At 34.4% G+C, this 12,846-nt stretch overlaps 1 protein-coding gene across 8 annotated transcripts in view; it reads left to right on the plus strand.

The window, feature by feature from the left end:
• Positions 1-12,846, plus strand: part of MYCBP2 (MYC binding protein 2) — a 212,991-nt gene that overhangs the window by 98,185 nt on the left and 101,960 nt on the right. For all 8 annotated transcript variants that reach the window (XM_087759490.1, XM_087759491.1, XM_087759489.1 and 5 more), the window contains exons 22-30: positions 1,785-1,989; positions 2,338-2,491; positions 4,851-5,023; positions 6,091-6,216; positions 6,316-6,443; positions 8,207-8,298; positions 9,352-9,486; positions 9,568-9,651; positions 10,928-11,024. In XM_087759490.1, coding sequence (XP_087615616.1) covers positions 1,785-1,989; positions 2,338-2,491; positions 4,851-5,023; positions 6,091-6,216; positions 6,316-6,443; positions 8,207-8,298; positions 9,352-9,486; positions 9,568-9,651; positions 10,928-11,024 — 1,194 coding nt within the window. The remainder of the gene's footprint in view (positions 1-1,784; positions 1,990-2,337; positions 2,492-4,850; positions 5,024-6,090; positions 6,217-6,315; positions 6,444-8,206; positions 8,299-9,351; positions 9,487-9,567; positions 9,652-10,927; positions 11,025-12,846) is intronic.

Raw genomic sequence — 12,846 nt, forward strand, 5'->3', positions numbered from 1 at the left:
GAATAAGCTAGTAGTTTAATGTATTGGTCAAAGACCTTTCAAAAACTGTTTGCTTATACTTGCGCTTATAGGACTGCTCATGACTTCTGCATGCCTTTTGTATCTGTTATGTTTAAAAATGCGGCCTCTAATATTGTTGTGGTTGGAAAAGCATGATGCCAGAAATTCTTGGTGCTTTTTATATTTTAATGAAGATGGTGATTTAAAACTGGGTTGTTTTATAAGGTGCACCAGTTTTATCAGACTCTTATTGTTGCAAGCTCGGTTGCAAATAAGAATCTATTGCCTATTCTATTACATGTCTGTCTGCAATTATTAGAAAAAACAACTGTCCTGTTTTCTTTCTTAGAAAGAGCAATCAATGAGTTACAGAAGTTATGCTTACCCTTGAGGGGAGATTATTGCTCAGTATAGCACAACATAACTCTGGTACTCTTCTTTCATATCCGCATGGCATATATTCTCTTATGTCCATGTGGAACCCGTTCTTATATTCACTGAATAAGCACTTAAACATCATTTAGTTCCCTTTCGTCCTGACTTTAGGCCTTTGTGCCTCCTTGACTTTGCAAGTACACCCTCACTGCAGTCTCTCCAGAGTCATCTGTTGTTCATGCTTTCCCACTAATGGCCTTTTGGTAAAAGCTAGAGTATAGGTATTGAGCTATTTTTATATGCTTTAAAAACTATGTACTGCCAAACACAACAGAAGAGAAATTGCACCTTTTGAAATCTGGTTGGTTTTTTTGTTTTTTTTTTTTTACAAAAAATTTTTAAAAGTGAAGACTGAAATTTTAGAATTGGAAAATCATGTTTTGAATTAAAAGTGTTCTACAAGATGGCTCTTCCGTTAGGTAATATTTTGTTGTTTTTCATGCTTTAAGTAAGTGCTTTGATGTCCATTTTTTTGTCAAAAGTGACTTGGACACATAAAAGTTTTAAGCTTCATTGACTTGCAGTGAAACTTAGCCCCTGAAAAACCAAATTCATTCTCAGAAATAAGGTTTAAAAGCCTGGCTCTTGACTGAGGGTTTTTTTTTCTTTTTCTAAAAGAAAAAATAAATTTAGACCATATTTAGACAGCCTGTTCTGTGCATCTGGTTTTAATATTGTAAGGCCTGAAAGTTTGTTGAAAGCCTCATAAAGTTAAGACAAACTCAAAAGCAAGCATCTTTCTTGAAAATGTCTGCACTAAGTTTACTTACATACACTGTTAAAGGCCCTAGATCTCCAGGTCAGTATGTTAATGAGCATATGCAGAGGTGCTTGCTTAGGCACTTTATGCTCTTTTTAGCTCAAGTTTGATGTGCTAATCAATTTCTAGGTATTTGCTCTGTAAGACTTACAGTCCATATAAGTTCTGAATTGAGTGGAATTTAGGCTGTCTGAATCTGATGTAAATTTTTTTTTTTTTCTCCTATTAATTCATTCCTTGTTTAGCACTGAAGTTACTTGGATATTGATTATTGAGGGAGAATAAATGCTTTTATATCTGATTCTGAAGATGGAAAGGAGGGTTATCCATCATGGAGAGTTTGAGTTGCATTAAAAGAAAAAAGTTCACTCAAAAACCTAACTGAATAGGGAGGATGATATCTGTCTATAACTTGTTCCTTGTATTTAAATATGTAATGCTTCACTTCGAGTAGCTGTTGCTTTTTGAAGGTAATTTTGTGGTAAGCTATCTCTTCCAGATAACTAATTTTGTATGTTGAAACTATTAAAATACCTCGTTCATCTTTGGGACTTACTGTTACTTACTAATTCTTGCATTCTCTCTATAGAAAGGTCAGCTTGGTAGACCAATTCTGGATATGCCCTACTGGAATGCAAAACCAGCACCTATGCCTAATATAGGCTCTAAATATGGACGCAAAGCAACATGGATTGGAGCAAGTGGAGACCAGACTTTTCTCCGGATTGACGAAGCTCTCATTAATTCTCATGTGCTTGCTACATCAGAGATATTTGCAAGCAGGCATATAATAGGCAAGAATTCTTCTAGAATATTTTAAATACTTATAGAAGTATTGGAGAAAAAATAGCTTTGGTCATGCGAACAACAGAGGAGCAACAAGTCAAAAATGTGAATGGAGGGAATTTAAAATATTTTTACTTTTTAGTTATACTGGACATGGTGATTCTAGCTCCTTTAGAAATGTAGTTTTATTAAAAAGAGGAATGTAAAAGTCTAAACTTTTCTTGCACTTAAATCTTAATTTTTTGCTGTAGCAGTATATCTATTCTTCCCTACTACATTAATGCTTTGTGCATAGAAAATGCCACATAATGAGTGGAGTCTTCATGTTTTTCTGCTCTTTTTGCTCCCTGATCTAGGTTTGGTACCAGCTTCAATATCAGAACCTCCTCCATTTAAATGTCTTCTGATAAACAAAGTAGATGGCAGTTGCAAAACATTCAATGATTCTGAGCAGGAAGACCTTCAAGGTTCTGGTGTGTGTCTGGATCCTGTCTATGATGTTATTTGGAGGCAAGTGTGGATTATAGCTATTAAAGTCATAGTATCGAAATCCTTTTTGAAATATTTCAGGAGGCTAGAGATTTGATTATTCTCATTTCCCTAGTAAATGAATCAGTCTCATTCCAGTCTCATGATGTTTGGGGGATCCCAATCTATTCCGCTTATTTACTCTTTTTATTCTTCCCTTACATTCCTCCATCTACTTAACACTTTACTGAATATTTTAGTTTTCTTGCCATACCCAGCTTCCACAACTTTGTGTCTTAAATCTTCATCCTTCTCTCAGACATTAGTGATTAAGACATGAATAGGAGAAAGGGTGGAGTAATGATATTCTTTTCGGTTCTGACATTTTGAGAGGTCAAAGTAAAGATACCTACTTAGGTGGCGTGGACATTCAAATTACAGTTGTATTTATTTCACAGTCTTTGGGGGTGGTTGCTTTCAGTAGAGTCTTTGAGCAGGCATACATCATAAGCCCTTGTTCCAAAACAGAATCATAACATCTAATTCTTCTATAATGATCTAAAAGCTATGTTAGCCAGGATTTGAAAGAGAAATTTGAACTGTCATCTGAGTGCAAGTGATGGATAATGTTTAAAATGTTTGAAGACTTAGGCAAAACAAGAATAATCGCTTACAGTTAGAATAAAGCAGGGAACCACCTAATCTGCGTTCATCTGGAAAAGATAGTATCACGTAGAATCATTGTGTCCGTAGGCTGGTTGCATCCTACTTTGGATGTCTTCATCGTAAACTGATATTCAAGAACTTAATAGCTGCTTAACACTGAAGCATGCATATTTGCTAGGCATGCTCCTTTATGACCTCTGAAGTTCCTTGGATGGCTGTAGTCCTGCATTATGCACATCCCCAGGATCATTTAAATCTCATTAGCTAGGTACAAGTTATTACTTAAATTATGCTGAGATTTGAAATAAGGAAGAGCAGCACCTACGTTCATTAAAGCTCTCAGTCATGATATTGTCAGTGTGATTAAAACACACCGAAAGACTCAATTTACAAAAAATGAAGGTGTTGATGGCTGTGGGAAAGCAGCAAGTTTCAGGGGAGAAAAGGTGATGACGCTCAACTTGATGTAACACACTAAAATGGTTATTCAGCTTGAGGAAGTTCGAAGTCACATGTTAAAGATGATATTATTGTTGAACATGGGTTGAGGTGTTTTATTGTCTTGCAGAATTTTGGGGACTGTAGAACTAAATCTAGAGCTTAAGTACTTAACTGAAGAATGGATTCTTGGAGTCTGTGCAGAATTATTTCTCTGTTATATCCCATTCTTTTTTAATAGAAAATATTAAAACAGTCTAAGGAAGAGACATGTTAATGAATATGCCTGTCAGTAGTGAAATATTTGGTAGTTCATATATTATTCCTGGGCATTTTTAATCGTGCCTATTTAAATGAAGGGGGCAGTTTCTCGGTACAGAGATACAGCATTCTTGATTACATGGATTTTAAATATTTTCTTCACAGCTTTGTGACTTAATTTTTCAGTTAGCAGTGAAATTCAAGTGGTTAAATAATTTCGTATGTATGTATATATGTGTGCGTGTATAAACTCGTACATTGCTAACTGATTGAAATCCTGAATACATATGGTGTCTTATGATATTTTAGTTAAAACTATTTCTTTCTGTGTTAGTTAGACTGTCTTAGCCCCATTTGGATTTCTAGAACAGTGTACCAAGTGAAAATTCCTTCTGTGCTTATTCAGAACACTCCCATAGGCCTGTCTTCTAACTGTTTCTGCCTTTTACATAGTGATACCAAAGACCATTTTCTTTTTCTCCATGTTAATCTATAGTATAGAAAGTCTTTGTATTCCCTTGTTTATGCTGCCTTTCTCTATAATCCCTTAAATACTCATAAGGTGATGTTATCAATTTAAAAAAGCCCAAACAAAATATGTTGGATTTCTCAAGATCTTTTTACTCTTATTTGAAGGTGAGTAACCCTTTTACTTTCACTTGGCATCTTTATAATTTTTGAGCACATCTGCCATTATATCTAGTAGTTTGCTAGTTACTTCATGCTTCTTAATAGATCATGCCATTTTAATATTTATTAGCTTTGAAAAGTGTCTAACATTTTCTGAAATTTGTAAACTCATAGTATGACTGTTTGACTTGAAGTACAATAAGAATGTTTTTGTGTCTTTCGATTTGCTACTGTGTTAAGCTAGTGAAGTATTATATGTATTTGGCGTAATGATGTTCAATTTTAAGTCTGTACTAGCAGATCTACCTTTTGCATTTAATAGCTTACAAAATTTAATTATCAGTTAGATTTTTGTATTTTTTTAGTAGGTGAAAGGTTTTTTTTACTCTGTTTTGTCTTGCTCTAGGTTTCGACCAAATGCTAGGGAACTGTGGAGTTACAATGCAGTAGTTGCCGATTCCAGACTTCCCTCAGCTCCAGACATGCAATCCCGGTGTAGTATTTTGAGTCCAGAACTTGCTCTACCAACAGGTTCCAAAGCTCTAACCACCAGATCTCATGCAGCTTTGCACATTCTAGGTATACATTTCTAGTTGATGAGTCAGAAGCTTAGATGAAATAAAGGAACATTACTTACTGTATAAATTAATTGTAATGTAACAGCTTTCTGACTTTTTTGAGTTAAAATTTTACTTTGTAATCTTTCGCCATTGCTCTTAACACTTATGATCTGGCTGATATGCATTAATTTTAATGAAAATTGTTATCTTCTGCCATCTTAATGATGCTAGAGGATTTTAGAGTTCTGATGGAACCTGCTACTAGAGGTCAGCAAAGTAAAGTAAGAGACATTCCTAGATGATCTTTTTGGACAGTCTGCAGAATAAAGTCAGTACTGTTAAGTTAACCTGGAGTCTCCAAAAGACAGGAAAATAGTGCTCTTAAATAAGCTATTTTTATTTTAAAGTAAATGCAATATTGAAAATTAGAATTTACGCTTTGCAGTTTTGTATAGTGGGGCACTAAGAGTAATATGATTTCCTTTTGTAGTCCAAAAAGCCTACCAAAGCAAAAAATAATCCCACTGTGTTCACATATAAACAGGCCATATGCAATGTACCCAATGCTTCAGAACACAGCTTTGGAAGTTATTTTAGGTGCTCCCTTCATTGTGTGTTAGAGATGTGATAAATTTTAACTTGAACAGTACTTTTTTGTGTCTGAGAGTAAGGCACGTTAGGTACCCATGTATATGAAACAAAATGCCTTTTGTGAAGGCATAATTCAGTTACTACCTCAACTCTTTTTTGGTAATAAGGGAAATGTAAAAAGGGAAAAAAAATAATGAAGGTGTTGCTGGCAATTTATTTACCATTGGAAAAGTTGCAAAGTAAAGATTTAATCACATTTCTTGGTTATTCTGGAAAATCAGTAAATTAAATGAAATTGATCTGCAGTAATGAACCTTGAGATTCTACAGCAGTGACTCCTGACCTAATCAAAGCTATAATGATATTCAGTAGCATATGTGTGGTTTAGGAACAAAACAGGTTGCTTTAATCTTTTTAACTAGTATTCATTTCCATTTCACTGATTATAATCAACAATAAGAAATTTGAGTTGTTCTTGGTTTTGCTTTCTTTTAGGTTGTCTTGATACTTTGGCTGCTATGCAGGATTTAAAAATGGGTGTAGCAAATACAGAAGAAGAGACTCAAGCAGTAATGAAGGTTTATTCTAAAGAAGACTATAGTGTTGTCAACAGATTTGAAAGTATGTACACAGTAAAATTTTACAGCATAAGCTGATCAGGCTCGTGGAATAAAAGACTAAGATAGATTAACTGTATTTTTGTTGGGCTTTTTTCTGCAGGTCATGGAGGAGGCTGGGGTTATTCAGCCCACTCAGTAGAAGCTATCCGTTTCTGTGCTGATACAGATATTTTGTTAGGTGGTCTTGGTCTTTTTGGAGGTAGGGGTGAATACACTGCTAAAATAAAGGTAAGTTTTTTGGGTTAGTTTTAAACTATGTTATGTAAAATCAGAAGTTTAGAAATGCCACCTAAAACCATGATTAATGATGAATGAGTGGTTTACTTTAGATTAAAAGCATTAATAATAGAACGAGAAGAAGGCTTCTCAGTGAGAAGTAATGAACCTCATGCAGGTAAGGTAGGTGAAGTAGAAATCTGAGAATTATTATTCTTAATTGTCAAGGATTGGCTCATTCTTACCTTCACTAAATGCTATGCTGTCTTACAGGTGTCTTGAGCAGATATGGCAGTGGGTAGAATGGTTCTGTGAGGTATTTACATAAAGCTCAGAGGTCCACCTGCAGAAAATTGGTGTTGTGGGCTTCAAGCTAGAATCACATCCTGTGTCAGAATACGTGAGGGACTGCTTCTCAAAAACAGAAGAAGAGTGCTTATCAGTAGCTGGAATTCCTTTGCTACCAGCTGAGCCATTGCTTCCAGCTGTCCCTGCCACTTCTTTCTCAGACTGTTGTCTGGATAGCTTCTCAGCTGGGATTCTTCAACTGAGAGTGAATGACAGCAAACATACTTAACTCTGCTTTGTGCCAAACGTGAGGATGATTAGGGTTGGAGCGTGTGTGCTGATTTAAAATAAATAAATAAATAAATAAACCTGGCTTTGGATAAAAAAGCTCACATAAACACACAGTGTGATGACAAAGCTCTGGTTTCTGATAAGTAGCTTCTGTTCCTGCATTTAATAAGGATTTTAGAAACTCCCTGAAAGACGTTGTAAAGGAAGGATCTAATATCTGTCTGAGATTTATATTAGATGTGTGTATTTGGAATATGTTATTGTTGTTACTTGTCATTTACTGGGTTATTGAGTTTTCTGTTTTCGGGTGAATAGGTATTAAGGTTTGTTTTAGGGAAATGGATGGCATATGCTTAGCAGTAACATTTGCATAAGACAACAGGAGATCCAAAATAAGTAGTTGTACTTCATTCTAGTTTAACACAATGACTGAGAATTGGAAATGATTAAGGAAAGCCAAGAAACTTAACAACAAAAAAAAGAAAAAGCATGACTAATGTTTAAATACTACAGGTAGTAACCCTATGAAAGCACTCTAGTATTACTTTTTCAATTTGTTTCTGGTTGTCTAGGATTAGCTTATAGCCAAGATAAGATTTGCCAGTCCTACCATAGATGAACTGTGTATTAAATAGGCGTTTGCAAGAGAAGTCATAGACATGTATTGTGGTCCTTTTTCAAACTGATCACACTGTAGAAGTGATTTTTGACTGAGTAAGAAACCCAGGTTCTTTTGAAAAATGTATCATCTTTTGTCCTAGTCACCAACTGTTTATGACACTATTAACTAGCTCTGCTAAACAGTCAAGCTGTCCCTTTCCAGAGAAGCTGAGTATATCTTCGGTGCATTTCAGTCTGTGATGGAAAGCCTGCACCGTCTGCCCAACTTCGCCTTTTTTAGATGCTCTGCGTTTGACTTGCCTCCAAGATTTAGGGAGTTTCTCCACTTAAGAATATATCTGGGCATAAGACTGGGAGATCAGTGTCAATTGCTATTTTTTTTAAATGTTAATGATATTACAAAATCCTGACTTCCAGATGGGAATTTGCCTGTCAGTGATAGTAACTAGCAATTAGTTTTGGGAAGGGGAAAGAATACTAGTAGAGAGTTTCCAGAATGCCAGACAGGGAAAAGTGGTATTATGAGGTTTCTAACAGCTGAGACATATTTTTTACCTTTTTTCTTACTCCACCAGTTGTTTGAATTGGGTCCAGATGGGGGAGACCATGAGACTGATGGAGACCTTCTTGCTGAAACAGATGTCTTAGCATATGATTGTGCTGCTAGGTAAGATGTTTTCCTTACCTACTTCTACCTACTTCTTGATCTGTATTTTTACTTTCTTCATACACGTTTTAAAATCACTTTAAATAGCAACAGAGATGATCTGCATCATTAGAAGTTTGTAGCAAGTGATGTAAAACTTACACTCAAAGTGTGTTGGGTAAAGTAGTAAAACACCAAATACCTTACCAAGACATTATGGTACTAAATTAAAAGAAGGAAAAATCATCTCACATTTGCTCTTGTATAAACCAAAGTCAAATCCCATATTCCTGTGATGAGAAAACAAGGCAAACAAAATGTCACAGCAGCTATTTTGAATACTCCTATCAAGAGGATGTTTTCAAGCACAAATGGGTATTTGCATTAAAAAACTCATCATTAAACTTATTGCAATATGAAATTATCATAACCAAAAGAAGGATTATTGTGCTTCAGCTCATTAGAATACAAGCAGTTATTGCTTGAAAGATTTTGTGTGTATGGATGGGGTTAGCCATGTTTTAGCTGCTTTTTCATTCCCTGTTATGAAATAATTTAACATTCAAATCATGCATGACTAATTGTTTTAGGTTTAATTCTTATGTATCAATACCCCTAAAAATATATTTTATTACTTTCTTAAATATTCATGTGTAATTCCTAAGAATTTATGTATATATGCTCTTGTAATTTAAAAAAAATTACCCAGAATTTTCTGAAATAAAAGAATATAAGTAATACTTTACTTGCAGTATTATGTATTAAATGTAATTGGGTTTATGTATGTTAATTTAACTTAATCTCTCCTTACTCTGTTTGGCATTTGATATCTGATTGTTTCAAAATGCAAGATCAAGCTAGACTTAGGCATTTGTATGTCCTTCTGAATTTTTTTTTTAAATTACTACATTTTTTCAGTGAAAAATGTTTCAATGTTGAATATAAATAGATACTTGAGATTAATAACTTAATTCCATTCATTTTCAATTTTCTTTTATAAGCAGGGTATAATTCATTAAAGACTAATCTAAAAACTAATTCACATATATCTCTTTCAAAATTTACTTCTCCCAGAGAGAAGTATGCAATGATGTTTGATGAACCAGTACTCCTACAAGCTGGCTGGTGGTATGTAGCCTGGGCAAGAGTGTCAGGACCTAGCAGTGATTGTGGATCTCATGGACAGGCCTCTATTACTACAGATGATGGGTATATTTTTTTCCATATTTTTAAATGCAAAAGAAGAGATCTAATGTTGCTTGAATAATAATTGGATTGTTTCTCTTTCAGTGTTGTATTTCAGTTTAAAAGTTCCAAGAAATCAAATAATGGTACAGATGTTAATGCAGGGCAGATCCCACAGTTACTATACAGGTAATATTTTGACCTCTATTTAGAACAATTTATTGACATGTTTTTTAAACAGAGGCCCTGTTAAAGTAAACATATGTTTCATGACATGATTATTGTATTAAGCTAAGGAAATCAGTATCTGAAAAATTTAGGGAAAACTTAGTGTCTTTGAGAGAAGTAAAAAATCCATTATACCAACATTTATTCCTTTGCAGATTTTCTTTAAGAGGTCTTTTTTCATATATTATGTTCCAAGGCTTTCATTTAGTTCTGTGGAGCCTCATGATTTCATCTAACATGCTTTATTTTTTTGCTAGTTGGGAAGTATTCTATTTAGTAAGCCTCAGTTTAGGAGCAGTATACTAGGAAACAGATGATTTTAATGAGGAAAAAAAACCAACCAATCAAACAAACAAACAAAACCAAAACGAATTCTGCTCTACAATAAGTTATCATAAATTTATTATTCCCATGATAAATGTTATGTAACTGTTTTAAAAAGCAAGAACTCTTTCACAGTATTGATAATATATTTTTCACATTTCCTCAGATATATACAAGACATAATTTTTATATTTTATGTGTGTATATATATATATATATATATTCCCCCCTGCACCTATGTAAATTCTGAAACTTGGGATTTCTTCCTGCCAGTTCTCTTGCTATGTCCTTTCTAAGCATGTCCTTTTCAGGGTCCCTTATCAGAACACCTCACTTCAGCAGGTAAACTTTGTGTCCATAGACCCCGATCTCTCCAGAGGAAGGTTTCATTCTGACTCAAGCACATAAATCCTCTCATAACCTATTAATTGTTTTGGTGATTTCTATGGAGAGATGGCTGTAGCCAAAGGCAAACAAGCATTGGGGCCTCTGAAGGAAGGATACGGCTGAAGAGCCATGAGTGGCACAAAAGGAAGGGTGTTGCAGTAACAGGTGCTGCCTGTATTTTTTACCTCCGCATATATTTTACCTCCACAAAACTAGTGTTCTTTAAGGAATAACACTTCTAGTCTTAAAAACGTCATCTGAAGAAATACAGTAAATACTTGTAATAATTTCATATGTAATTAGATCTCGACTTTGTTATCAGTTGTCACGATTCTGCCAGTTGAACAGAATTAAAGATATTTGATTGCTGGTCTAGAAGGATTAGGACCTGGAGGAAGTTATGCTGAAATTGAACATTTTTTTGATAATTAACTTAAACTTTTCTTCCACTTTTGTTCCACTTGAACAATATAAACAGTAAAAACTTGGTGCAGATTTCAAGTCAGTTCTTAAATTGTTCTTCCAGGCTACCAACAAGTGATGGCAGTGCATCCAAAGGAAAACAGCAAACCAGTGAACCTGTGCATATTTTAAAGAGGTCTTTTGCCAGAACTGTCTCAGTGGTGAGTATTATCAAGAATCTTCTGTGTTTCCTGCGAGTTCATTCATACATAGAAAACCGGAAGATGTATATGTGGAAATAACTAATGATTTTTTCTGTCTGCTTTATCAAGCAGAAGTTAGGTACACTGGTATATAGAACATGTTTGGGGTTTTGTTTGTTTGGTTGTTTGGTTGGTTGGTTTTTTTTACTTTTTCTGAATATTTCAGATGTAAACTTAAATCTAAGCTAAGCTTGGTATTGACCTGAGGATGACATCCTAGAAATGTATTTGTTTACAAGGTTTGGTTTACTTTTCATGTGTAAGCTACTTAGTTTTGAGTGGTTTCGGGGGGGTATGGGGTCGAGTTTGTACTTACTGGTTGTATTCAATGTGCAAGACTTAGTCCCTCCCAAGAAATTAGTATTAGCAGGCGTTTCAGAGTTTTGAGGGAGCTTTACTATATGCTCTCTACCGTGGCTTTTAAATTGCTGTCATTAATCAGTCATTGGTGAGATTAGTCTTCCTCTTGGATGCATTCCAATATACATTGAGGATCAGATAGCAATTAATTAAACTTTGGTAAGCTGAAGTAAGGAGTATTAATAGGCACAGTGAACTGCAACTATTAATAGAAGATAGTCTGCAGTTCTTCACCTACAGCAGGTGGTTAGTCAAATTTTGAGGAATACTGCATTAAGTTGAAATGCAATATTATAATGCAAGATAAGACGAATTCCGTCTTCCAATTTTTGAAGTACAGTCCCTTCCTTATCTGTTACAAGCAATGATTATTTGATTTTCAGTTGCATCCTGGTTTATATTTTACACTGCATTACATGTACTGTCAGTATTCTCAACTAATAGTTACACTGAAGTTATTGCCTCCATATTGGCCACTTGCAGTCCAGTTTTCTTAACCAGCTTGCTTTCTCTCATTTATGTATTCTCCATTTCTTCAGTACTCCATAATGATCAGGATGATCTTCTCCTGTTCAGATTTCTTCTAGAAATCTATTATCTATATAATTTGCATTTTTAGGAATCATATTATCAATATATTAATAGCTATTCTTAGTATATGTTTACTTAAAAATATTTGCATTAAGCTATGAACTCCTATGGCTTTTAATACTTTGCACTGTATCCTCTGTCTTCATTATCTTGCTGCTGTTATCCTTCACCATAGATCTGAATTGTGATAAGAGGACAGTTTTGGCTTTCTGGAGCATTAGGCATTTTATAACTAACTATGAACAATCAGCTTGATTGTTGCAGCTTGAAGGTACACCTGCAGCTTGAAGGTATTCAATACCAAATACTTGTAGTTTGCCTTCTGAGGTACAACTTTATTAAACTACCAACCACATTTAATAATAATAGAAACAAACTTTTGGACAAGCAAAACTTTTTAGATCCTCGGATTTCTTGTGGACTATCATGTGCCTCTGTTAAACTTTAAGTACTGTAAATGCGATATAGTTTCCATGATCCTGCAGATCATAACCGTTTAAAAACAAAGCAAAGACAGACCTGATAAGTCTTTACTGTAATGACAAGAATGTATTCTGTTAAAAGTAGGTATTACACTATCCATATGCAGACGAAGCGGGTAAAATTTACTGAAAAATCTATATTACAGGTGAATACAAACAGTTGTTAGTTCTTAAATAACTGAGACTTCCACACATGTAGTATTATAACATGTTATAAATAGTTTTTAGCATGATATTACAGTGAAGTATTCCCTACATTCTCCGTGCTTTTTTGTATTCTCAAGCAAATAGGATTTGTGTGTTGTATGGTAGTTATGTATAGACATAAATATGTTTTCATAATAAAC

This window comes from Nipponia nippon, unplaced genomic scaffold (assembly GCF_047370975.1).
Source record: "Nipponia nippon isolate SJK-2023a ecotype South Korea unplaced genomic scaffold, ASM4737097v1 scaffold_2, whole genome shotgun sequence".
In the NCBI taxonomy this organism is placed as follows: Eukaryota; Metazoa; Chordata; class Aves; order Pelecaniformes; family Threskiornithidae; genus Nipponia; species Nipponia nippon.